Source organism: Bidens hawaiensis, unplaced genomic scaffold, assembly GCF_021521415.1.
Source record: "Bidens hawaiensis isolate Kalapana, Puna unplaced genomic scaffold, B.hawaiensis_p1.1 tig00006906_1, whole genome shotgun sequence".
NCBI lineage: Eukaryota > Viridiplantae > Streptophyta > Magnoliopsida > Asterales > Asteraceae > Bidens > Bidens hawaiensis.
In genome coordinates this window covers 1,165,511-1,193,477 of record NW_027491472.1, presented here as the reverse complement: position 1 = coordinate 1,193,477, position 27,967 = coordinate 1,165,511, and the positions used below count along the sequence as shown (strand labels likewise).

Here is a 27,967-nt window from a genome sequence, read left to right as displayed (position 1 = left end):
TATATGGTCATTCCAGACGCTTTTTACGGCGCGTGGGCGCAATTTTTCGGGCGCGTGGCCGCGAAATTACTGGCACACGTTCTGTCAACAGCTGTTGCCAGCCTGCTTTTTGCCACGTGTCATAGTTTCATTGCACCTTCGATTTCTCTCTCCTCCGCATTAAATTCACCGCATTAATTGCGATTAGTATATAAAGGGGGAGAGGCCTCTTTGTAATCCACACTTTCACCTTTCTTCTTCTTCTTAGTGATTTCCGGCAAATACTCCCCTTTTCAGGCAAGCATTTTCCCGAAATCACTTTCTTCTTTCTGCAAAATGTCTTCCCATGATGCTGAAGCTGTAGCCGACGATAGGAGTACTGCTGGCGAGTGCCAGTGTGCTCTACCTGTCGATCAGTACCAGTATATCGTCAGGAAATTCATGCTTGAGTCTCTTGAGCCTGAGTTTCCTGAATCCCACCAGACTGTGTACGATGCCCCCAGTGGCAAGATCGGGGTATATGCTGCATTCTTTGTTTATGGGAACCTTAGGTTCCCATTGACAAAGTTTGTGTACCGTGTCCTGGAGAGGCACGGTGTGCACCTGACCGAGGTGCATCCGATGGCGATTGCCAAGGTCCGGCACTTCGAGTGGGTGTGCCGGATTCTGGGTATTGAGCCCTACGTGGACCGCCTGATGACCTTCTATACTTGGAGGTGCGTCCAGGGGTGGTACACCCTGACAACCCGTATTAAGGGTTTGAAGATCTGCGTGACCGAGCGCAGTCTCCGATCGTGGAAGCGGGAGTTCTTCTACATCTCTGCCCGCGCCATCCCCATTGCCATGAAGTTTAAGAAGGGTCAAGCGCTTCCGAGCCTTCACGCTTCCAGTTACCAGGAGGCGGAATGGTTCGCGAAGATATCCCGGGTCCAATCTCCGGTTTACCGGTTTGCGGAGTCCGGGATGGTGATGCTGGGGATGAGCCGGGTATGGAAGGAGGCGTCTCGGTTTCCCATCCTTCTCGAATACGGTTTGAACTCTATTCCTTATGGTATGTCTTGTCTTTCTTGCTGATATTAGTTTGTCTTCTAACTGTTTCTTTTCTTTCAGAGGGGAATGACTTGGAGTCGCTCCTGTACCCGCGGGAAGCTGAAGGTCCCGTGCGGGTGGGCACTCGTGCTTTAGACGAGAATGAGTTGCCCATCCTGGAGCAAACGGCGGATCGGTTTGTGGAGGTCTATCCGCCGGGCCAAGAGATCCTGAGCCACCGGCGGCCAGGTAAGGCGATATTCTATCCTCAACCCCTCAATGCTGTACCTGCTGCTGGATTTCCTTACAAACTGTCTTCTTCTGAGGAATCCGCAGATGGTCCTCCGCTGGTGCGGAAGAAGAAAGCTGCCGGTGGGAAAGGGAAGGAGAAGGTGGCCTCCACAGCTGATCCGGTGCTTCTATCTGACACCGAGTCAGATAGTGAAGAGGTGGCGGGGAACCCCGGTGGTGAGAAGACCACTGCTCCGGAGGCTACGACTGTTACCTCCGGAGAACCAACGACGACGGTGACCGGCGTCAAGAGACCGGCCCCATCGGGCTTGTCCCCGCCCGTCCGTACGTTCAGGCTCAAGAAAACCCGTAAGTACAAACATCCTTATCTTTGTAGATTTTACTAAATTTATTTAAACACTTATCTTCTTGTGCAGGCGTGGATGTTGACGCATTCCAGGGTGAAGTACCGAGTAGTACCTCTCCGCCGATGACGGTAGGCTTGGTCAGCCTACCTGAGGCGTCGACCCAGGCGCCTGCGCCTGGTCCCGCTGGTTCAGTTGCTCACTCTGAGCCGACTGTTCCAGCCGAGTTTACGCCACCCGCCGGCCGTGAGTGCGATTTTTACGGCGTCCTTCACCGAGCTGGCGGTTACGATTGCTGCGGATTCTGCGGCAGCGACTGCGGCGGCTGCCACCATGCCCCCGCCACCGGCACCGACGGCCGGCTCATCAGGTACGCATGGGAGTACTCGCCAATCCTTGCCACATTCCCATCTGCCTGACCTTTTGGATGGGTTTCCTTTGGGTTCAGGTGATGGGTTCGGCGGCTATCGGCCTGTTATAGACCCTACAGGTGCGTAGGGTTCCTTTGGCCCTTTTTCACTTTTATTTTTATCATCTTTTCCTAACTGCTTTTTTGTTTTTTGCAGTGTCGGATTCCAATGAAGTGTATGTTCCGCGATGGAACATACGCCGAGGAACAACCCTTCGTACCCCTGTGGAGTGCGTGGAATGGGCTCGCCACGCTGCTCCCCATGGTGCGTTGAGGGAAGCCATGGCTAGCTACCAGGAGGGTAGGCTAACCAATGAGCTTCGGGTTCTCCAAGCCCGGATGCAGCCGCGCGTCGAGCTGCTTTGTCGTGAAAACGACAAGTTGAAAGCAGCTCGCGCCAAGGACGTATCTCAGGCGCGGGCTCTTCGGGAGGAGAACCAACGGTTGGCCGCAGCTGCTGCGGAGAAGGAGAAGGCCTTCAAGGCCCTCGAGGTTGAAGTTCAAGCGCGACTCGAGGCCCGCTCCAAGGCTGCCCAAGCTGTTAACGAACAGCTTCGGCTGGCTAAGGAGACTGCGAGGAACGCAACTGAGAGGGCCACCAAGGCTGAGGCCGTTGTTGAGCCTTTACGCGTGGAGAACGAGGAGCTCAAGGCCAAATTAGAGGCTCTCCAACGTGCTCATGATGCCTTGGCCATGGAAGATGCCAAGAAGCTCCAAGAGATCCTGGACCAGAGGGGCGTGCTTGACCACACCAAGCGGAAGCTTAAGGGCGTTGAAGAGGCTGCTGCAAAGGAAGTGCAACTTGCCAACCTTAATAAAAGCGAAGCCGAACGCGCCTGCACCCAAGCCCTGGTTGCCAAGGAATGGCTTCTTCGAGAAGCGTTGCCTCAGGTATTTTAGCTTTACGTCTTCACGCTTTCCTTTGTACATAGAAAAGGTGTTTGACACTTGTATTTTCTTTGTAGGTTGTGCATCGGGTCTTCTCAGAGACATCCTACGACGATGCTATGAGTGCAGCGCTCAATGCTTCTCACGAGGATGGGGAACGGGCTGGCTTCCTGCTTGGTCTAGGGTTCGTTGAGAAAGGCTTCCCGCCTTCCAACTTCCCTTTGTACAATGTTGATACTGAAGCCATATATGACCAGGCAGTAAATCAATACGCCGCCTTCCCACATCCAGTGGTGGAGAAGGTGAACCAAGTAGCTGCTGCTGATGATGGGTTAGCTGTCCTTAAAGCCTTCCTCGAACCGCCTCATTCTTCTGATGGAGCGGGTCCAAGTGGAGGCGGGCCTGAGGCTTGATCCTGAAGATCCCTTCCCATTGCTAGGATAGTCTTGTACGGATGTATTTATTTTTCTTTTCGTAGGCGGGTAGTTACCCGGCCATTCTTGTAATAATTCATTTGTGAAATATTAATCTTTTTGCGTATGAGATTGTTATTTCCTTCTTTGGGTTCCTTGCTTTATAAACTTATGACTTGCATACTTAGTTTAAATTAGCAATTTTCCAAGTGTTTAGAATAAGTTAACCTGTTGAACGTGGTTGATAATGGGTTAAAGTTTTGCTTCCTCTTTCGTGATTGTGCGGGTAGAACCGTCACTTGCACTTAGTAGGATGGCTAAACTTTAACCTTCATCTGACCTGCGTGTAGGTTTTCCTCATCTTTTGAGGATAAGTTAACCTTTGAACGTGGTTGATAATAGGTGTGAAGTTTTGCTTCCTCTTTCGTGATTGTGCGGGTAGAACCTTCACTTGCACTTAGTAGGATGGCAAAACTTTACCCTTATCTGACCTGCGTGTAGGTTCTCCTCATCCTTTGAGGATAAGTTAACCTTTGAACGTGGTTGATAATAGGTGTGAAGTTTTGCTTCCTCTTTCGTGATTGTGCGGGTAGAACCGTCACTTGCACTTAGTAGGATGGCAAAACTTTACCCTTATCTGACCTGCGTGTAGGTTTTCCTCATCCTTTGAGGATAAGTTAACCTTTGAACGTGGTTGATAATAGGTGTGAAGTTTTGCTTCCTCTTTCGTGATTGTGCGGGTAGAACCGTCACTTGCACTTAGTAGGATGGCAAAACTTTACCCTTATCTGACCTGCGTGTAGGTTTTCCTCATCCTTTGAGGATAAGTTAACCTTTGAACGTGGTTGATAATAGGTGTGAAGTTTTGCTTCCTCTTTCGTGATTGTGCGGGTAGAACCGTCACTTGCACTTAGTAGGATGGCAAAACTTTACCCTTATCTGACCTGCGTGAAGGTTTGCCACGTTATTGGGTTCGTGCGGGTAGGACCGCCTTCCCACGCAACGACTTCACGTAATTATGCGGTGAAAGCCGGCATACTAGTGTTCAGAAAAGTAAAATCATCAGCTTCGATGTTCTAAAGAGGATCATTTCCATTAGAAGTGGCTCTTGGCCTTTTCTTTACAAATTGGAATTGATTTACATGCAAATTGTGTAAATGAGCTCCCTTCCATGTTGGGATGGGAGTGCCATCGAGCCGATACGCACCTGGTTCGGGATCTCGTTCTTTACGCAGCATGTAGTCTCGACATTGAAGCTGGAACTTTTATTCGTGTTTTCCCCAGCTGAGGTTCTACACGCACCCGCCTGCTCAGCCTTTATTGCGCCACGAGGTGCGCGAGCGTCCCATCTCTGACAAATGTTTCGACCATGTCTTTTACGTCTATGCATTCTTCAGTGTTGTGGCCTTTTGTCTTGTGAAAGTCACAGTATTTGCTCCGATCAGCATCATGACGATGTCGGATTATTGGAGGCTTTGGCCATGGGAGCTCTTCAGTAGCGAATATCTCAGTGACGCTCTTGGTGAGTGGCGTCCATCTGGAGTTCCGGTGCGGATGTACATTATCCCTTCCGCCCAATCGATGTTGCAAGCCGGATGAGGTGTCAAAGTTTACCCTTGACTGCCAAATGCCTAGCTTCCGCTTTTTATTTAATCGGGCGGTGAGGACGTTGTCTTCTCTCGTTTTCTGAGTGTAGAGGTTTGTGCTCTGGGGGAGATCTCTACCCAGTTGCTTCTCCGTTTCCGCGTAGCGTTTTGCTGCTGTCATGATGGCATCCCATGTGGATGGCATGCCATCTTTACCCGTTAGGGTGCGGATGAGCTCTGGGTCATGCGTGCCCTGGATGAAGGCAGTGCGAACAAGATCTTCGCTGATATTGCCCAAACTTAGCTTCTTTGAGTTGAAGCGAGTGATGAAGTTTGGCAGAGATTCATCTTCTTCTCGTATGCATTTGAGGATTGTCCATTGCTCCTCGGTATACTTCCGTTGCTGGCTGAAGTGTTGGCTAAACTTCTGCTGGAAGTCTGCCCAGTCGTAGATGTGGTTGACCGGTAGACGATCAAACCAAGCTCTAGCAGCCCCCACAAGCGTCATTTGGAACATGTAGCACCAGGTGGGTTCCGTCCAATTGCTGACGGTTGCCCCCGCTATGAACCTGTTCAAATGATCGTCTGGATCAGATATACCGTCATATGTGCCTATGTTAGGCATTTGTTTGGCACTCTTTGGGGCGATTGCTTCCGCAATGTCCCTTGCAAACTTGGACGTTCCTGCATTTGCAATGTTTGGTCTGAATGTTTTGGAGAAGTCTCGTGGACTTCCACCTGTGCTTTTTGGTTTGAAGGCTTGTCCAAAATGCCTTTTCGGTTGGGATTCCATTTCCTTACGCTTCCCTTTTGCCCTATGGCGAGGGTTCGCGTCGGAGTCGGATTCCTCCGAGTCATCCTCCCAGTATTCGAATTCGTCGGCCTGTTGTATGGAACGCAAGCGTTCGTCCAACTCAGCCTGGAATTCCTTTTGTCGTGCCTCCGCCCATGCCTTAACTTCATCGAGAGTTTGGCGGGGGAGTCTTTGTTTCTCAAACTGGGCATCAGTGGATCCCGGTAGGCGATCATTTACTGCACTTGCCCCAGCTTGAGTAACTGGGGTAGTGTTCGTAAAATTTACTTCACTTGCCCCGGCTTGGGTAACCGGGGTAGTGTTTGTAAAAACTGTGTTACCGGTATTCACCCCAGTAGCTGGGGTTGTGGTTACCGGAATTTCTCTAACCATCTTTGTAGAAGTTTGAAAAAACTGGAGAAAAATAAAGTTCTAGCTTTATGCACGGATGGCGCCAATGAAGAAACACTAACCGGACCCCGGACAGATTACTGGTAACCTGGGGGTTGGAGAGATGTTTCCCACGAGGGGTTAGACCCTTGGAAGATGGTTCTTCTGATAACCTGCAAAACAGACACCGTGAGCTCGTCACTGAGAAGGGGGGGGTTCCTCCTTGTGACCACCCTCCGGCGTGAGAATCAGACTAGATTGCTCTTTAAATATAAAAGTATATTAAGAGATTGCTAGAGCAGATATCAGGTATATTATGATGATATAAGATATGATATGATAAGATGAGATGGTCATACCATTTGTGGTATTTATAGCCGAAGGTAGGTTTCCAAAGAGGTATGGCCGGCTGCAACAGTATTCCTGTTCCACCAACAGTAGCCTACGCACGTGCCCTGCTGGTAGTTGGTGGGTAGGTAGCGGCTGATAGCGACCAGGCCTGCTGTATACTATTCCTGTTCCACCAACTGACGGCTACGCACGTGGTATGGCAGTAGTTGGTGAGTAGGCAGCGGCTAATAGTGACATACAGTGCAGGAGCATGCTGCTCGCCATACTGTTGTCAATAAGCTGTCGTATCTTTAGTCAGATCTTTTTCCCATACCTCGTCAGGTACAGTACAGAAGATCTTCCTGTATCGTACGGACTGGCTTATTTGGGCGGGAGTATTCCCCCTCCCGCCCTTGTGCGGGATTGTTCCCGGCTTCGCTCATTCCTTCAGGTGACACTGAGTGATTGAGAGCTAAGTGCCTTGTGCGTGTAGCCTTGCTGCGCGGGTGGCCTTCCCTAATGGCTTGTATCCGAGGCTGCGGGGACAGGCGTAGTCCTTCACCATTGGGAGGCATTTCCTGCGGGACCAGCTTGCGTACTGCGCGTAAGGACGTCACGTCTCTGAGCATGGTTGGTTCTGCGGATCCAGTTGGTTTCTGCGCAGACGTCCCTGTTTAAGGTGAGTCTTGCGGGTCCAACTGGGCTCTGCTGGGACCTACCTCTTCAGTTGTGCAGATTACAGGTGGGGCCACCATAACTAAAACCTCACAAAGTGTCACCTAGCTGGGAAAAAAAAAGGAAAAAAAAATAAAAAAAAAATCATATTTAATAATTGAATTCAAGTAACAAAGAAGCAGATAATATCTACTCAATTTTTCATTAACAGAATATAGAAATCACGAGCATCTCTCAGTAGTGATGGATTGTAATGTGGTTGCAAAGATGTTTAGTTTCTAACCTTTTGCACTGCACAAAAGAAATGAATGCAAATGCAAGGCGATTCAATCTCCAAATAGCTTTGCTCATCGCAAATGCAAATGCTGTATCTCCAATTATCTTTCATAAGCGCAAATGCAAAAAATGATGACCTTAGAAGAAACAAAAAATACAGTTGTTACATCTTTATAGATGCTATAATTCTATAAAGTTGAAACACACTCAACACCGACATTCAAATATGTTTTCATGTATAATAAAGGATACATACCCGTCATTCATAACCATTGATGGAAGAAGATATACCAAAAACAACATCCTGCTTGAACTCTAGTATATGCAGAGTTTGTACCACCAGAATTTACTAAAATAATGCATAATATGTGCTTAAACTCTATCAACAATCAAGAAAAAGAAATACCATAAGCTTTGGCTTCTCAAAATTAAGTTGTAAAATGCTTGTCTTAATTGGGAAAAAAACAATAACTTACATACCGTTAATAACATCAAATCCATGAATTGATTTTCAATTTTGCTTCCAAAGCCATATACACCATTATAGTTAGAAAAATCTTGAAAATAATTCAAATTCAAATCAAACCAATTACTGAAATAAGAGAAAAGGAGAGGAAGATATAAACATACCCTGAATTGAAATCTTAGACAAACAAAAGGGTATTTACAGAAAACAAACAAGAGGAATTCTGAAACAGATGTGTTTTTTCTTACTCTGCAACACCTTATACTTATAATAATACACAACTTTCATTATCTACTTTTCGTCTTCTTCTTTCCATTATTATGCTATACTGTCAATGTTCTTTCAATTAATTTAGGAATTCAGCTTTACATTGATTTCCTTTTTATCTCTTTCTCTAGACTTCATTTGAGATCGATTGATTGCCAAAGGAAAAGGTGTTGGCAAGTATGTAATAAACTCTTCAATGATTCGTGGCATTTCTAGACTTCATTTATCGTTTGTGGGTATAAATCCATCATTCGTTAAGGTTTTGTCAGCTCCTTATTCAAAGAATTTGGTAAGAACTCTCATACCATTGTTTTAAATATTTGATTGTATTCACGATATATTAGTTAACTTAAGCTATCATCAGTCGTCACTTATAATGCTATTTTGCATATAAGAAGGTCGTCATCTCTTCCCCCCTTAAGGAGGAGCCTGTGTTCGTTTTTGGTGTACAACTTTGAATGACAAGAAATACACACCTTATCTTCGAATTGTTTCCAATGTCAACTGATGAAGATTATAGTTGACCGTATAATCCTCTAATATTTTTATTTTATTCCTTACTTCAAAATTTATATTTACTCCTTTTATTGATTGCAATTTACAATATTATCATTTTATTTTTCAAATGTACGTTATTTATATCGTTGAATCATGGCTGAGGATGACGACGCTTCAGACGCTGAAGCAGAAGACAAGGAGTCGCTTAAAGAAATTGTATGTGAACAAAACTATTATTCTTACCATTGAAAATATTGTGTATTTTAGGAATTATTTGGTTTTTACTCATTTTGAATTTCAGTTTCATTTTCATGACAATTTCAAAAATATTAGGTTATCTTAGTGTTATAACTTAACTTTTTTTCTTCGGTTTTTTTTTTGTGCTCAATTTCAACAACTCATTGGACTAATACAGTATGCAGCACAACCCAAACTCATGTTGAGGACCGCATATTTCTGTATACTTAATGTTTCTTATTACCATGATAGAGTATCATTCTCATCTTATTGCTATGAGTATTCATTTTTTTATAATATATGTAATGGGCTATGCCCCCCCCCCCCAAAAAAAAAAAAAAAAAAAAAAATTATATGTTAGGCTACATATAACAATTGATTAGATTAATCTCTAGACAATTTATAACAAATTGTTTGGAATGTCAATGGTGACTCTAGCTACAAAAATATTATACTATGAGGCGTGCTCGTACTTTTAATACGGAGTCATAGTGGTTAGGGCGAACGTACTTTTAATACGGAGTCATAGTGGTTAGGGCGAACCTAGGTGGTCTCGAAGGAGGTCAATGGCACCCTGTGAAATTTCTTTTTATTTTTAGTACATGTATCATCGAATTTCAACTTACTCAAGAAAATTTGACACCGACCCATCATTATCTTTGGTAGTGAGAGAAGTTAAAAAAAGAAAAAAATAACGACTTCTGGTTTTTCACCATATACCCTTTACACATACTTCATTGGGGCTTTTCTTTTAAAACCAGTTTTAATAATATCACGCTACCCAAAGATATGTTTTTTCAGATGGACAGCTCTATGTATTTTATTAAAAGTTACAAAGTAGAGACAACTCAAAATTTTGATATTTTTAGAAACAAGGTAAACTAACTAATATAACATTATATTTCGTATACAAACATTCTAGATGAAGATATAAAAGGAAGTGGATAATGGAAGCGTTGACTTCTGTTTGGTGAACGCGGTAGTAAATTGAACTCGTTGTTGACACAATAGGAAATAGATCATTGAAGCGACACGTGTCCAACCGATTCATTTGAGTTACTTGGTTACATATTGATTTTTAAAATTTTGTAGGTCATACTTAATTATAAGTTTAAAAAATTATATTTTTAGCCCGCATATCAGATAGGCATATAAACTAATATAGAGAGAGAGATTGGTTTGTGGGCTCTCAAATTAATTCACTGGTTTCTTGGGTTATTTCATTAGAGAAGAACACGTGTATGCATTTTGAATTGGAGTTATTTACCAAAGAAGGGATGAATGGTGACGTGTGTTAATGTTTGTGGGCTCTCAAATTAATTCACTGGTTTCTTGGGTTATTTCATTAGAGAAGAACACGTGTATGCATTTTGAATTGGAGTTATTTACCAAAGAAGGGATGAATGGTGACGTGTGTTAATGTGGTACACACATGTGATGTATAGTGAAAGATGAGAGTATAACACAATTTGTTTTTTAATATATGTATATATATATATATGGGTGAGTTATTGTAGAATAATAACTTTCGTACATTACGTACGCGACACTGCTGGTCATCGATTTCAATTTCATGCGGTGGCAATTTAGTAAATAACCCAAACAGTAGTTCGTGATCAAATTCATCGATTTAAAATCGATTCCGATCCAAATTCAGAACTCCTTAATCTATCTCATCCAATTTCTAAACTCTAATCACAACTTACAGTATGAAATCTCAAAAGTCAAAACACAAAATTGAAAAGAACGTCACTGAACATTAAAAATCTTCAAATTGATCAAAAATTGATAATTTAATCAATCGAATTGATGTGTAAGAGGCTTTAGAATCATCAATCGATTATGAAAATACAGATTAACACACTTAATTGAGCTCTGATTAGGGTTCACGTTTAAACGTTCTGCTCAAAGTTTAAACGTTCTGACCAAAATAAACATCAAAATGATGATTTAATCAATCAAATTGATGTGTAGAAGCATTTAGATTCATCAATCAGTTATGGAATTGCAGAAATAGCTCACTCAATCGAGCTCTGATTAGGGTTCAAAATATTATGTTTAAACGTTCTGAAACAAAACTGAATACCTTTAAACGTTCTGACCAAAAAAGAACATCTTTAAAAGTTCTAATACATTCAACGAAGTTCTGGGTGTTAAAAAAAACGAACATCTTTAAACATTCTAATACGTTATAAGAAGTTCAAGTTGTTTAATAAAGTTTAGAAGTTTTGATAAAGTTTAGAAGTTCTAAGAAGTTCTGGGTGTTCAAACTGGTAAACTTTAGAAGTTCTAAGAAGTTCTGGGTCTTCAAAACTGATAAAGTTTAGAAGTTCTAAGAAGTTCTAGGTGTTCAGAACTTCTAAAACAAATAAAAAAAAATTAAACACCTGTAAACATGAAATTGAACATTGAAATCACTTCATATAATCTCATAATCATCAAACAATCGTCAACGACCGTTAATTTGATTATTGATTCGATTATATGAACAAAATATGGAACGCCTACAACTGGGTTTACTCAAAACTCAAAATTGATTAATTGAAACTTCAAATTGATGATTAATTGGACCAATTTCAAAGTTTAATTGATCAATTAGTTCAACAATTTCAATTTCAATTGGTCAATTTTATCAACTGACATGTGAAAAAGGCGTGACGAGGAAGATGGTGTTCATGACGGTACCGTCGACGGTCGCGACGGTAGATGCAATCAGTGGACGGTGACGGTGAAGGCGTACGAAATCGATGGAGCAGTGGAGCAGAGGATCAAAACAGTCGCATGTTTTTTTGAAAATCGATGGTGAAGAAACTCGCGTATCTATTGTATGATAAGGGATTATTGTATTTGATATATATATATATATATATATATATATATATATATATTGAATTGAGCTTTGTTACTATTTACCCTTGAACTTATTAATAACTCATAGAAAGCTTTACTGGGAACACCTATTTTATCAATCACATATGTAGCACAAGGTCGTTGGTATGTCGCAAATTGCAATGTTATAACGTATATGTAAATATGAAGTATGAACCCATTTAATGAAACATTCCACATTCAAATTACTATTTTGTTTAAGAAAAAAAAAATACTTATGTCATTAGCATCAACGGCTTGTGTCACACCTTAACCTAAGGCGAAAATGTCGGGGCGCGAATTAATTATTCACAACTCTAAAGGTATTATATGCAATATTTAAAAGTGACAATATCTATTAAATTCAATTAAATAATTCAAATACAAAATCTTAAAATAAAAGCAACAAAAAAAAATACTTATGTCATTAGCATCACACGGCTTGTGTCACACCTCAATTTAAGGCGGAAATGTCGGGGTGCGAACTAATTGTTCACAGCTCTCAATGTACTATCATGCAATATTTAAAAGTGACAATATCTATTAAATTCAATTAAATAATTCAAATACAAAATCTTGAAATAAAAGCAACAATAAAAATACAAATTTAAAATTTAGATAAGTCTTGATTAATTAATATAGCATAAATCATTCCTAAGTTCTTCATCAGTTTTGCAATCAATTCAATCTAAGACCTGAATATGCGTCTAAAATAAAAATAGATTGGTCAACATAAAGTTGAGTAAGTAAAACACCAGTTACTTCAGTATAGTATAATATAATATAATGTAATGTAATATAATAATATAATATGATATAATATAATATGAGAAATGAGCAAACTGTCCTTAAAGCGGTATACAATTAAGGCATATCATGTAAACATTTCAAACATATAATAATGTGGGCTAAATCATTGACATGCGAATCGAGCGTTGGTTACCATGATTGAGTTGTCGGTGAAACCATTGTCATGCGATTAGACGTCAGTCACTACGAAAGTCGTATGATCATACTAAATGTGAATATGATGGACCTCTTCGAATGCGATAAAATAAACAAATAAACATATATCAAGTTAGGCACATAATTGATAGCACACAATGTTCACAGTTGCTAGTGTGAATATTAATAATAAATAAATAATGTAAGTATGCATATGTCCCCAAAAGTTTGAAAAACAATAAAAGAAGGGGAGTGATTACTAACCTGATTAGATGAACGAAGTACAAGCGATGATGTGAGAGAGAAACCCCTTAGCGATTTAGCGTCAAGGATTCATAGTTAATTAATAAAATATTATGGGTTAATAATAAATGGGATAAGACGTATAATGGACTTAAGATTTCGAAGTGATTTGAATTATGTTTGGGATTGAAATGTTATGGATCGAAAGATTGATTGCTACGGCTTTTATTATTGACAAAATTATCCTTATCATTTGTTTATAGAATTATTATTTATAAAATCACATGTATATTATACTTGATATATTATCAATATATAAAATAAAATAAAATAATTTAAATAAATAAGTTATGAGATATACTTACATTTATATAAATAAATGTTTAAATAATTACTTATAATCTGTAATAATAATGTTTAACTAAATATAATGCAAATATATAAATATTTACATAGATAAATATAACATGTAATTTATATAATAATATTAATAATTATTATACAAACGTTTAATTTTAATAATATCTAATAACTATGCATTTGAATCGTTAACAAAGTGAAACGATAAAAATATATCTAACACGTTTTAAATACATTTGTTATATTTTCGTTTAAAAATAATACATTTATATAACATATATATACATATATGACGAGTTTGTAAATATGTTCAACGATGAGGCAACGTGAATTAAATGTGTCGGTTTAATAAAATACTGTTTATTTTATATTAAAGATTAATCATAATAAATTAAAATAAAACTGGCCATGGCTCAAACCTGGGCTGGCCAGGGCTCAAACCTGCACCCCTGGTCGGCTCAGTTCATGAACACACACCATGCCACCAACTGGGCTAAGTTAGTTAGTTAATATAATTAAACGGATTATTATATACAAATGCATATGCATTCAAACCGAATTCCAATCCTAGCTTCTTACATGGGTCGATCCGTTGTTTGTTTGTTCAATTAACGTTAGGGTTACTGATCAGTGATTATAAACAAGCATGTTGCATATCTTAATTACCTGTTTAGATGACGAATTGATGATGAATTACGAATAACAGCCCACGGCCAAGGACACCCCCAGGTTAGATAGTTGCAGCAGGTTATATTGTAATTGATTATGAGGCTTAGGTTAACGACGTAACAGAAAGGTCCTAATATCAACCCAAACCATTAGTTGTAATCAAGCCTACCGATACCCGGTCGGCCCAAGATTTATATTGGTTTCTTCTCGGAAACAAGGACAATTAAACATACATACAGATAAATCAAACCAAAAGAGAAGAATAATAATAAGACCCTATTTCTGCTTTGGTAAACAAAAACCAAGAGTAGGGTGAATTAAGTTCAAAAGTAGAAATACTGATCACAGAAACCATAAGATGTTAATTAGAATCCTACAATCTACACAGGCCCAAGTATAGATACTATACGATGTCAAAGGCTATCTTTTCGCATGTCGGCATTAAGAGACAGATTTCGCGCCATCTTAATCATAGATGAAACCGGATCCAAGGAGCTGCTCCCGCTCATCGATCCTTCCCCGAAGTTAGTATTCTTCTGCATATACAAATTCACCACCGACGATTAGTAACCAAACAGAGCATGTTCATGTACCACAAACAACTAACGAGCGAGATTTTCTTGTTCATGTTCTGTTTATTAAGAATATGTACGTGTTTTGAGTTAGTTTATGCCCGTTCGTTAACGCCATAAACGATCTCTTCACGAACATAATTTAGTGAATACCAGTTAAAAAGCAAACATAAACATCAATCTGGCCGAGCGTAAACAAATGCTTCCAAACATATACATGCGTAAAGTAACAAACATAAAACAGATTTATACGAGCGAGCGTAAACAAATGCTTCCAAGCGTATACGTACAAACGAGACATGTGTCCGTGTTCATTTTCGTTTGTTTATTAAAAAAAACGAACATAAACAAACTTTCCGCCAAAACGGTTCACTGAATGGTCGATTTGTTTACAGGAGCGATTTTCAAAACCAAGGCCCCAACCGGGGGTTTATAGATAAACGAGTAAAAACAAACAATAAATAAATGATTGCAACGTTCACCTCAGGTTGGAAAGCAAGTTTCGCAATCCTTCGGGCTTTAAGCAACTTCTCACGGCTCTCATAAAAGCTCAAGTCATCAATCAAAGACGTCTTCGACGGGTAACTTTTGAAAATGTCCAGCATCTCCAAACCCTGCTCAAATCCAACCTGAACACACAACAATAAATAAATTAATAATTAAACAAACATGTGGCAACAAATAAATAAATAATTAAGCCGAGAAGATATTAGAAAAAAGATACCTCTTGGGTGTCCCGAGTGTATGTAACAGGGCGGTTGTCATTGTTTTCAAGGATAATGTGCCTCAACTGTGAATTAGGAATATCTTTTATAATATGCCACTTCACTGGGAAGAACCCGCTCCATTTATCAAGCTGCCAAAAATCCATGTTCTTTTCAAAAACAACGGGCCCCACCATTTCAGCCACGCCCACAAACTGTCCACTCCCGTTTACCTGCATAATCACAGACCGTTACAAATGAATGGGGTAACTTCGTCCCGTTTACTTATGAGTGAACCGATTCGGGTGTGTTCTATCTTTACAAGGTTAAAGGGTAATAAATTGAAGCAAAAAAAAAGAACCTAACAAAAAATGGGCAGAAAGATTCCCATGTACTACCTTACGTGCATAAAACCTCGTACACCACTTTATTCAAAAGAATTAAAACATTAATTTATTATTAAAAAAAGGTAACTTTGGTACCAAAATAATTTTTGGACAACGAAGTGTTTGGACCCGATCCATTTAGACCAATTAAAACATTAGATCAATAAGCTCACAGCTCACTTAAAACCGGCTCGTCGCTTGCTCTTTTAAATTATTGATTAAACTATATATGCATATATAAATTAGGAATTCTGTAGTTTATAAATACGGCATTGGGTATGTTACAAATAATATTTTTAGTTTTCATATATATCAATATGTGTAAAGAATACAAATCTAAATTATTAAAAACAAATTAAATATAAACAAGCCAGCTCGACGAGCCATGAGCTGGCTCAGGCTCATTTATAGCTCTATCCAACTCAAAATGACATGCATTTACTTACAGAGAAAAACAGGAAAACTGGACATTTAGACCCGGTTTTTCCTTGGGCTTCAAGAAAAGCATCATCTAGTTTCTTGTTACCATTGGGAGTACTAGACCAAACATCATATTTCACACATTTGTGAACATCATCTTCACTATACGATTTGATGATGAAGAACTTAGCTTTTTCATACTTTGTTTGAAACCCATCAAGATTATACCGATTATGTTTTAACGAATGCGCGGATTCCTTATTCTCGATCACACTGCTTTGAGACCGAGGACCACAAGTTAATTCTTCAGATTCTCTAACTTTTGCAAATAGCCCTCGGTTTTGGTATACAAATGATGACATGTTTGAACACGATTGACACCCATTTGCACCACTTCCAGAATAACAAGAATCACCCGACTGTAAAATGAAAAATTGCTTGTTCATTCTTTATTTAATTTCATAATTGGGACTTTCCCAAAACATGTTAACATTTAGGCGGAGAATACACCCTTTTGCAAATGTATTCTTATTTGGGGCAATTTCATATATACCCCCTACAAACTTAGAAAATATATGCCCATGCAAAGTAGTTAAAATATCAATTATACTCATATCAAACAACTTAATAAATATTCTTACACCCTAACTTTTCTAAAAAAGATTCAAACATACAGATTCAATTGAACAATTATGATAGCAAAAAAGATCACAAGTTCAAATATTCTAGCCGTTAATAATTTAATGGTTAGAATTGTTGGACGTAAGTTAACACCCATGCATGAACAAGTATTCATGCAGAAGTAAAGCCACCCACGTCCACCACTTTAAACAGTTATTTCCATTATTTAATTGCAGTTTTCCTTTTAATGTTCAAATTTTTATTTGGTTGTTTGTTATGCGTAAGTCTTGTTTCAGTTACAATGCTCAGATGTAGGCTAGGTTTACATGTACTAGACTTTAATTATGAAAATTATGAAAGAATGGTGAAATTTTTATTGAGAACGAAAGATTATATTTCATTTCCAATTTTTGACTCAAAGCCGGCAAATTCGACCGGTAATCTTTGGACTCTAAATTCAAATCAAGTGGTACGACTTATCTTGATTTTTGGAATCAGATCACCCAACGTGCTAATTTGGGTGGTGTGTCTATATCTCAACCTAGCCGTTGTTTCCTATCTCCACTAACAATCATTCTACCCGTTACAATTTCGTTACCGATTGACTTTATATCAAATTATCTACCGTCGAGAACAAATAAGAAGAGATGACGGTTCGCTTGCTTATTGTCGATGTTGATAAAAATCCAAATAATAAATAGAGTTTAATCAAATATAACGGATAGGGGTAGAATGGTAAGTAAACATTCACTAAAGTTGGGTATATATGATATTTACTAGTTTTGGCTGGCTATATACAAAACAATCCTATTTTATTCCAATAACAAAATTTTCCGGGCTTAAAATTCCATCTCAAGATTACCTATTTTGCCTAATAATAGAATCAAAGATTGCATTTTTACGATGAAATGTTTATATACGAAATAAAAAGATGCACCTTGTTCAGTGAGCTGAGATATGATTCATATGAAGACTGAAGAGCCGACCGAGAGAGATCAGAAACAGATTGTTTAGACTGCATATCACGCAGGTAACTTGGGAATCTTTCATCAAAAGCTGTTATGCTTCTTTTAGTATTAATACCATTAGAACCACCCATAGCTGATTTTCCACAATTCCATGAGTAGCATTCTGATGATGAAAATTGGGAATCAAGACCCGTGAAAGCGTATGGATTGTAGCCACCTGGCATGTAATAAGGAGAGCTGCTATCCTTGTATGAGGGCCCATCACAACTTTGGTGGCAAGAACCGCCTGACTGATGATAGCTTTCGTTATGCCCTGTTACAGAAAAATCAAAACTAAAGTTAAGTCTAAAATGGGTCAATTTTCAGTTACCCGTAAACTTTTTTATGCCTTTAATTTTCTTGGGTAACAATTAGCGCGCTAATTATGATATAAAGACATATCGTATTATCATTGTGTAAATCTTTGAAAAAAATATACTAGGAGAATATATGCATATTAAACTTGCGTTGTTAGTTTGTTTGGCTTTCAGCATGTTTAATCCATAATTGTAAATAAAACAATTACATAATATGATTATGTGAGTTTAAAATCTAATATGAGATGATTAACTCCAATAAAACGAGCACGTGCTAAATTGAGAAGTTTTTTTTTTCTATATGAACTTTGCAACAATCAGAAGATCAGTTGTTTGTGTTTGCTGACTTCTGACTATTTAATAAATCACTATAAAAACCACCAAAAAAAAATTCTTTTTAATGTGCGAAATATATCTGTCGTGCTATATTAAAGTAATATTTCATTTACCCTCAAGGTTAGAATGATACATAAAACATTGTTGCAGATACTTCATGAAACTGTAACTTACCCCTAACAAAATGATTAAATAAAGAAAATGTTTATCCCAACATTAACAACTCATTAATCCTCATATCATCAGCTTCGAAACACAATTCCAAACACACCTGAATCAGACATCAGTTCTAACCTGGATAATGATGATCATAACAGATACTAGAAGGATAATGAACACTTTGCTCTGAAACTTCCATATTGCCAAACGCACCACCGACTGAAGGTATGCCACCTTTTCCAGGTATCTAAAAAGCAAAATAAACGGGAAACTATTTCAACAAATGTAACCAATTGTCATACGCCACCTTTATTAAATTAGCATACCACATTCTGATTGGTAAAGTAAGCACAGGCATCAGACTTCAGTCCTGTAGTTGATAATGAAGTTAAGTAGTAAACATAAACATCAACAAAACAAACTATCAACAGACGCAAATTCAGGCCAATTTCTGAAGAAAAAAAAAACGATGTAAAACATTTAAAAACGACCTAAACCATCCTAAAAAAAGCGTAAAATTAAGTATGTGAATGATACTGATATAACCGACCCGTAACCATACGTCATACCAAAATAACTAAACTTAACCGAAATCCAACAGATTGGCTCCAAATTTTCCGGTTTGGTTTCCGTTTTGCAAGCACTGGAAGCCAAAAGAACCGACACCATAAACCGCCTTTTTATGAATTATATATATGGTTTGGATTAAATACAAATGAAATTAACGTATTAATTGTGAAAATCAAGTAGAGTAATTATATATACAAGTAGAATAATTATGTAATTACATCAATGAGTAATTATACTTAGATTCTCACAATTAATTTCATTTGTACGTTAACTTTCCCCTATATATATATATATGTTTAAATGTCAAGTAATTTCTATTATTATGTGCATGCGCCTAGACGACAGGCTCATCGTTTGCGGCTTAAGTAGATCTAACGCCTTCCACCAAACTAATAACCAGATATTACCATAATTCAACCTCTTTATGCTAAAATATTCAAGTAACCATTATTGCTAAACTCAAAACAGTAGAATAAAGTGGAAGGTAAACGGGCAAGAAGCTACTAAAAGATGGAAAACGATAATAATAATAGGATACGATTGGGAACGTTCTTGTCTCCAGGCATTATCTATCACCTGCAACAACAGATAGAATATAAAAAATTAAAATTCAAAACTGTTACGACAATTTAAAGAATAAAAAAAGTCGATTCTTTCTCTGTGGATGAGGACCCAAGATTCTTTCAGGACACAAACCATCAATTTTTAATTTTTTTTTCATAAAACAGAATCACATCAACGGATCAAAGCACAATTCGCACAAATTACAGTTAAAAATAACAACAATCTAGAAAACCTTTAAAAAATATGTAAAATTGTGGTTAAAAAGGAAACCGATCGTACGGAGGAAAGTGATCGGGTGAAGGAACAAAACGTTTTATATGAGGAAAAGTGATCGGAGGCGGTGGAAGAAAAGAAAGGCGTGACGAGTGAGTGTGTGAGGGGGTGGGGCCCACACGAGAGGTTCAGTCTAAATCGGACGGTTGAGATTTCGTTAAGAGGGTGGCCGTTGGATCAAGGATGATGGTGTGACGTGTGAGTGAGTTTGTGTGTGTTTTTCAAGTCTTGTCGTTTTTTTCAGACTTGGATAATTGTTCTTTTGCTTTCTTTCCACCTTTTGTTTCAAACAAGATTTATCTGCTAGGATTTCAAAAGTTTTATAAATACCAAACCGAGCATCGCTGTAGTAGCAATGTAGCGGTATCCTGTGATTTTCTTTGTAAAAGGTTATTAGAGGAAAGGTTTCTAGGTATTCGTTTGACTTTGTTAATGATATAACATCACACACATATCACCAACGTTATTTACAATCATAGATGTAGGTGGTCTTTTGCCAATGAATGAACCCGGTAGCCCGACTTTGTTTTGTTGTCCAAAAAAAGTTGCAAAAATAAATTTATAGGTATTTAAATTTTGTAGAGTAATAATAAGTATTATTTATTTACTAGTCCAAATTTATGGAGTTTAATAAACTAAAACAAACATAGGGGAATGTGTAGTGTATATATATAGGGATGAGTTCATTGAGATAGTTTATGTGATCCCTAAAATATAAATTCAATTTCCAAAACATAAATGCAATCAACTAAATCTTGTTTATTAAATTAATTATTGGTAATTCTGACTCATTTACCCCTACTCATTCTATTAACAACAATAACAAACGCAAGTCTAAACACTAACTTCATGCTGTTAATCATATTGACAATCAATCTCAGCAAAAATCATAGCGTCTCAAACAAGGAACTTTACGTCAGATTCACTCATTACGCTTCACTTGCCACTATCACTATTCAACTCAATCCTCATATCGTTTGTACCCAATAATCGTTCAATCATCCTGTTAATACTTGCCACGTACCCCAAAACGTTCCACAACTGTCTATGCTGTCAATTTCTAAAACCCATGCTACGACGTTTACTCAAATCTTATACCTGCTTTCTGTAATTGCTACAACTATGAAAATCCTAATCACCTACGCCACATGTGTTCTCGATTCAATCATGTTCAGCAAACCCAAAATTTTTCCAAACTTATTCTTTTAAACCCTATGTTGCAACCTAAACAAAATATTTTAATTCAGTCAACTTCAATTATCCACATTTTTTTATAGATCTAATTAATCAAGTTATCCATAACTATGCTTATCAAAGAAAATGCTTTTTGTCATTTTTCTATCTAAACATATTCTATCTTTCCCAATCATACATTATAACAAATCTTCACTCGATTTTTGGATTTAAACAATTTAATTCTAATAAGTCATTGATTATGCTTATATAATAAAACCTACCTTCTCAAAACACAACTTCATATACTACCGTACTCCTAGTTTATCTCATGACCTCATTCAACCCAATTCGTTTCACTCCCAACTCCTTTCCTTTTCCAACTTCCAAAATTCATATCAAAAGACGTTTTAGAAACTTTAATATTTTATTAAATCAACTCAACGATTCAACTTTCCCACAAATTCCTCTACTAATGACTACAAACCATCCACCTTCACTCATCCTCACAACAAGAAACACGAGAAACCTTACCTCGGTCATTTTGTGTCATGCTCCGTTTGTAGCTATCATCACTCGATTAGATCCTTTTGCCGCCGCTGCATCCAAGGTAACCGTTATGGTCATCTTGCTAACACCTGCCGTGTCCCGCCTACTGCACAAGCTGTTCCGCAACAACCTACCCCTCATGCTCAACCTGGTGTCCCTAATACCCGTGCTTGCTACCTTTGTGGAAACCCAGATCACCTTCGTAATACGTGCCCTCAACTTACCCAAGCTCATCAAGCCCAATCTACGACTATACCCTACTACTTGACTGTAACGATTCCGGCAGAATCAGGTATACCCTAACCGGTATATACTATTTATGTGTTATTTAATAATGAATATATGAATTATAATGTGTTTTATACGAGTATGTATGATTCACAGTACGGATTATACTCGATTATACAGTTAATCGTATTGGAAATACGATTAACCGATTAACGGTTATTGAAGCCCGAACGAATCGGGGATACATTATAGACGAGATATATAATATTTAGTGATGTTTGCGAAGTGTTAAAGCTTCGGGATAAGTGAATTAAAGCACAGAAAAGAATTTTCGATTTAATGGTACGTCGGTACGTTAAACGAAACCTTTAATACCAAACCGAGCAAGAGACGAACGATCAAGCTGAAAAAGATGCGCAATTATTAATAATATGATGTTTTAAGTTAATAAATGTCATGGTTTAAGTTTTTAAGGTTTTTAAATCGGTTTTAAATAAATTCTTTTTTTTTAAGCCGAAAACGACCATTTTAACCTCGTTTTAAGCCGAATTAAACGTTTAACCGAAAAACGAACTGAACCAGATTATCCAAAACATTATCCAGATTACAGAAATCTAAATGTGTGGCTAAAAATGAAGAGGTGGGTCCCACCCCACCCCACCCCTCCCTTAATGCCGATCGGACTCAATGTCCTCTTTCCCTTATTATTTTCTTTTTTTCATCCAACACAACTCAATAATCTTCATTTCCTCTCAACCTATGAACTAAAACCCGAGATTCTAGCAAGAAAACCGAGGTAAAGATCGTGTTATGTACGTGTTTATCTTCATTTCTTGAGTGTATTTGCAAGAAAATGAGGTTTCAAATATGAAAACCGATTCTTGCATGATCAAGTGATGTATACGGGTTATACAAGGGATCTTGGTCCAAGAAAGGAGTTAAACGAACCAAAAACGAATTTTTACGGTTAAATCTTTGTTTTTAAACCATAACCGAAACCATGAAAGAAATGGCTTGATTGTGAATGTAACTTGCTTGGTGTGGTTTTATTGTGCTTGTAGGTGTTGTATCTAGTTGATAGCAAAGGCTAGAAAGCGAGATCCTTGCGATTTGAAGCTAGAAACACAAGGTAGTTCGGTTTTTGTATGATGTTTGTGATTTAGACAGATTGTGATGTGTTTAGAGTTAGGTCATGAAATTTTACAGAGATGATCTACACATGAAAATATGAGATCTGTGAAATTTTGGTAATATTTGGACAAAGGATGAATATTTGGTGAATTTAATGCTCGGTTTTGACCAAAAATGGTGAAAAATAGTTAAATATCATGAAAAATTCAGGAAAATTTCAGATAAGCTTTTTATAACATGTAAAAGTCACACACAAAATTTTAGGTCCGTTGGAGAAGTCTAAGTAGGCTTTTCGGTTAAACGAGTTATAGGGTTTTCTAGCTCGGTTTTAGTGAAAATGGCATGTAAAATGAGATTTTGGTTCTGGAAAAATTACAGGGGACTATGTGGATGGCAGGGGTCATCCAGTAAATATTTTGGATTTTTCTAAGATCGTTTGGTATTTACGACATATTTAGTGTTTAAATGATGTTTAAAAATAGATAAATAAATTTTAAATATAAAAATTAATTCTGGAAATATTTTTATAAAAATCCCACTGTCAAAAAGTGATTTGTGCAAAATTTCAAGATCCGAGATTAAACGGATAATTATTTGTGCTAAAAAGAAGATAAAAACAAACTTTTAAAGCTTAAAACGCGTAAACCGGTAAAGTTCGCCTAAGCGAGCTGAATGGTGTATAAAAACCCTAAAAATGAACTGTTTTCATATAATTGAGTTAAACAAGTAAAAATGAATCATCCGAAAATAATTCGGATGATTTGAGTAATTTTTACCCGATTTAACAGTTTCTGGTGCACTAAAGACGGAAACGGGTCCCGCGGCCAAACTGGGCGTCTAAACCGAGCTCTAAATCCACAACTTTAATTAAATTATCAGTCAACAACTATTTTCGGGTCGTGTGTGATCAAACTCATTTTTGAAACGTAAAAACGGATAACCGTGCTAGGCACGCAAAACGGGAAAAACGAATAATAGTAATTTTGACTAGTGAACTCTAAACGATATCACAATCTGAGTCCGGAGAAGTATTTCTGGGTTAACATTGCCCCCGGAACGGTTACAGTACTGGGTTAACAGTGTCCCCAGATGTACCGGTTAACACGGTTAAAGTTATGTTAATAGTGATTGTATAGTAACGAATTTAGGGATCGTATTACAGATCCGGATTAATAACTCACATACTGTGTTACTGCTTGCGATAAGGTGAGACCTTTTTCTGAATTGTTTTTAAATATTTTCACGGGGCGGAAAGCATGTTACTATTGAAATATTTAAGTACATACTGAACGCATGGATTTGCGTGTATTTATAAATGTTGATTGTACGGGAATCGTACGGAATGGGCACAATACTGGGTTAACAGTGTTCCCAGATGTCCCTATAAGTGTTTCTGGGTTAACATTGCCCCCGGAATGGGTACGGCACTGGGTTAACAGTGTCCCCAGATGTCTCTAGAAGTGTTTCTGGGTTAACATTGCCCCCGGAATGGGTACGGTACTGGGTTAACAGTGTCCCCAGATGTCCCTAGAAGTGTTTTTGGGTTAACATTGCCCCCGGAACGGGTACAGTACTGGGTTAACAGAGATTTCGCTTGTGGGCTCAGCATAATTACATCGCTAATATATGATTATTATAATGATTTGTCATAGTTGTTTAAATTAGTGAAACTCACCAACTATTCGTAGTTGACCCGTTTTCTTTACATGCTTTCTAGGTACTCCCAAACTGGAATAAGTGCTACATGCTTGATGATACGTGCTTTTTTGTGAAAGCTTAATGATCTTTTCTTTTTGTATTAAATATGTTAATGTAATGTTGGTAAAACTTATGTGTTAACGCCTAGACGGTAACTAAACTCAGAACGATGTAATGTGGTGTGAATTAATGTAGTGATGTTTTCTTTATAAGCAATGCTGTTGATATCAGATGTGTCTGTTGCATCCCGTTTACGTTTCCGCTGCGGTTACGGGGTGTTACATTGACCCATGTTTACCAGGCTCAAACCAATCAACCTCATGTCCCTCAAGTTCCTCCCATTAATCAAGGTCAACCTTACCTAACCCAAACACTACTAAACCCCGCAACCACAAGCTCAAGTTTATCCGACATATTTCTACCAAACAACTCTCTTGCAAACCGTTCGAGCTCCAGTTTTCCAAGCTGTGTCGAATCAATCTACCTCAACTGTTTCTACTCTTGCAACTCCTCTTGGTGCTTCAAGTGACGTCAATTAAACTACCTAAAGACCCCACAGACTTTTGCTGATTTCCTTATCTTATCTTACCCTATTTTATCTTTTTCTTAATTATGTATTGTAACGCCTCTTTATGGCATTATTTCTGTATTCGGACGATTTATCTTCTATAATAAATAAAGTTTCCTTTGATTAAATGGATTGTTATTAAAGCCTACCTTTATATTTATTTCCTTACCCTTATCCCTCATAACCCATTTTATAGACCTCGACTATTAATAAAAAACATCTTTACAACTTTAAATACTTATACTTTCATGTTTAAAGGATGTCTTAGAAATGTCTTTGCAACTTTTGGAATCATTTTATACATTTATTTTCTGACTAAAACTCCTTAAAAATTTTTGCTTCTTCAAAATAATAATAATAATAATAATAATAATAATAATGTTTTTAATCAAACGTTTTGTAAATCCACACGATGGGACGAATCATGTGGACCATCGAACGATGAAAATAATTATGGTCCGGAACATAATTATCGAAGTCCTCGCATGGAAATCATGAAGCGTAAAGTTGTGTGTCATAATGTAGAATTGAAAGTAGTTGAGATAACGGTACAAATGTAGAAATGATAATGACATTGTGGATACGCCGCTGGTACATCCTATATAAAAGTGCCCTTATCGGATTTGCATTTGAAGCGTTATTTTAACTATTCAAAGTTTGGTGTTATGATAAATTTTTAAATTTTATTTTAAAATTTTCTTTTCCTTAAACTTTATTGGTGTTGTTATAGTAATCTTTAATTTCGGGACGAAATTCCCTAAAGTAGGGAAGACTGTAACAACTCGGACTTTTCGAAACTATACCTCTTCTAAAACCCGACCCATTTCGATGATCAAGAAATTTTACCACATTTATCGAGGAAATAATCTATTATTATATTATTGTAACACTCCGCAACCGCAGCGGAAACGTAAACGGTATGCAACAGACACCTCTGATATCAACCACATTGTTTATAAAGAAAACTGAATGCATTAATATACTTCAAAATTACATTATCTCGTATTTCATTACCGTCTAGGTGATACACACATCATACAATACGATACATAATTCTATTTGTTATAATGTATCCTAACATCCCGCACGCAAATCTTACACACATCAAGCACTTAGCACGTAAGCAATCACTTCATCTTAATTGTACCTGAAAAGCATGTGAGAAAACGGGTCAACTACGAATAGTTGGTGAGTTTCACAATTTGAGTAAACCATGATAAATCCATATCAAAATATAGTATTATCTGGGGACACTGTTAACCCAGTACTGTACTCATTCCGGGGGCAATGTTAACCCAGAAACACGATGTAATTATGCTGAGCCCACAAGCGAAACCTCTGTCTGGGGACACTGTTAACCCAGTACAGTACTCATTCCGGGGACAATGTTAACCCAGAAACACTTCTAGGGACATCTGGGGACACTGTTAACCCAGTACTGTACCCATTCCGTACGATTCCCGTATAATCAAATATTTATAAATACACGCAAATCCATGCGTTCAGTATGTACTTAAACATTTTATTAGTAACATGCTTTCCGCCCCGGGAAAACTCGTGAAACTCACCTTAGCACATGCAAGCAGGTAACAACAATCATTATCAATTAACACGTCCAATCTGTAATATGATCCCTACGATCGTTATTATACAATTATTGTTTATATAACCTTTTAACCGTATCAACCGGTACATCTGGGGACACTGTTAACCCAGTACTGCACCCGTTCCGGGGGCAATGTTAACCCAGAAACACTTCTCCGGACTCAGATTGTGATGTCGTTTAGAGTTCAACAGTCAAATTTTCTAATAGCTTGTTTTCCCCGTTTTGCGTGCCTAGCACGGTTACCCGTTTTTATGTTTCAAAAATGAGTTTGGTCACACACGACCCGAAAATAGTGGTTGACTGATAATTTAGTTAGAGTTGTGAAATTTGAGCTCGGTTTAGACGCCCCGATTGGCCGCGGGACCCGTTTCCGTCTTTAGCGTACCGGAAACTGTTAAATCGGACAAAAATTACTCAAATCATCCGAATTATTTTCGGATGATTTATTTTTACTTGTTTAACTCATTTATATGAAAATAGTCGATTTTTAGGGTTTTTATACACCAGTCAGCTCGTTTAAGCGAGCTTTACCGGTTCACTCGTTTTAAGCTTTAAAAGTTTGTTTTTGCGCAAATAATTATCCGTTTAATCTCGGATCTTGAAATTTTGCACAAAAGACTTTGTGACAGTGGGAAATTTTATAAAAATATTTCCAGAATCAATTTTTATATTTAAAATTTATTTATCTATTTTTAAACACCATTTAAACACTAAATATGTCGTAAATACCAAACGACCTTAGAAAAATCCCAAATTTTTCCTGGATGTCCCCTGCCATCCACATAGTCCCCTGTAATTTTTCCAGAACCAAAATCTTCTTTTACATACCATTTTCACTAAAACCGAGCTAGAAAACCCTAGAACTCGTTTAACCGAAAAGCCTACTTATACTTCTCCAACTGACCTCAAATTTTGTGTGTGACTTATACATGATATAAAAAGCTTATCTGCAATTTTCCAGAATTTTTCATGATATTTAACTATTTTTCACCATTTTTAGCCAAAACCGAGCATTAAATTCACCAAATATTCATCCTTTATCCAAAAATTCACAGAACTCTTATTTTCATGTGTAGAACATCCCTGTAAAATTTCATGACCTAACTCTAAACACATCACAATCTGTCCAAATCTCCAAAACCGAACATAAACCGAATATACCTTTCGT

The 27,967-nt window shown here is 37.8% G+C and overlaps 1 protein-coding gene and 1 long non-coding RNA gene across 2 annotated transcripts; both read right to left on the bottom strand.

Annotated features, from left to right (window-relative positions):
- Window positions 1–14,172: 14,172 nt before the first annotated feature.
- On the bottom strand, window positions 14,173–16,445 carry LOC143633785 (YTH domain-containing protein ECT1-like). Its single transcript, XM_077102031.1, has 4 exons — window positions 16,026–16,445; window positions 15,214–15,426; window positions 14,972–15,118; window positions 14,173–14,453 (listed from the first exon to the last, which is right to left on the bottom strand). The coding sequence occupies exons 1-4, from the start codon at window positions 16,443–16,445 to the stop codon at window positions 14,331–14,333; spliced, it is 903 nt and encodes a 300-aa protein (XP_076958146.1). The 3' UTR covers window positions 14,173–14,330.
- A 1,145-nt stretch (window positions 16,446–17,590) lies between these two features.
- LOC143633787 (uncharacterized) lies at window positions 17,591–19,130 on the bottom strand. Its single transcript, XR_013153731.1, has 3 exons — window positions 18,766–19,130; window positions 18,575–18,686; window positions 17,591–17,901 (listed from the first exon to the last, which is right to left on the bottom strand). It is a non-coding gene; the product is annotated as an uncharacterized LOC143633787 (long non-coding RNA).
- Window positions 19,131–27,967: the final 8,837 nt, after the last annotated feature.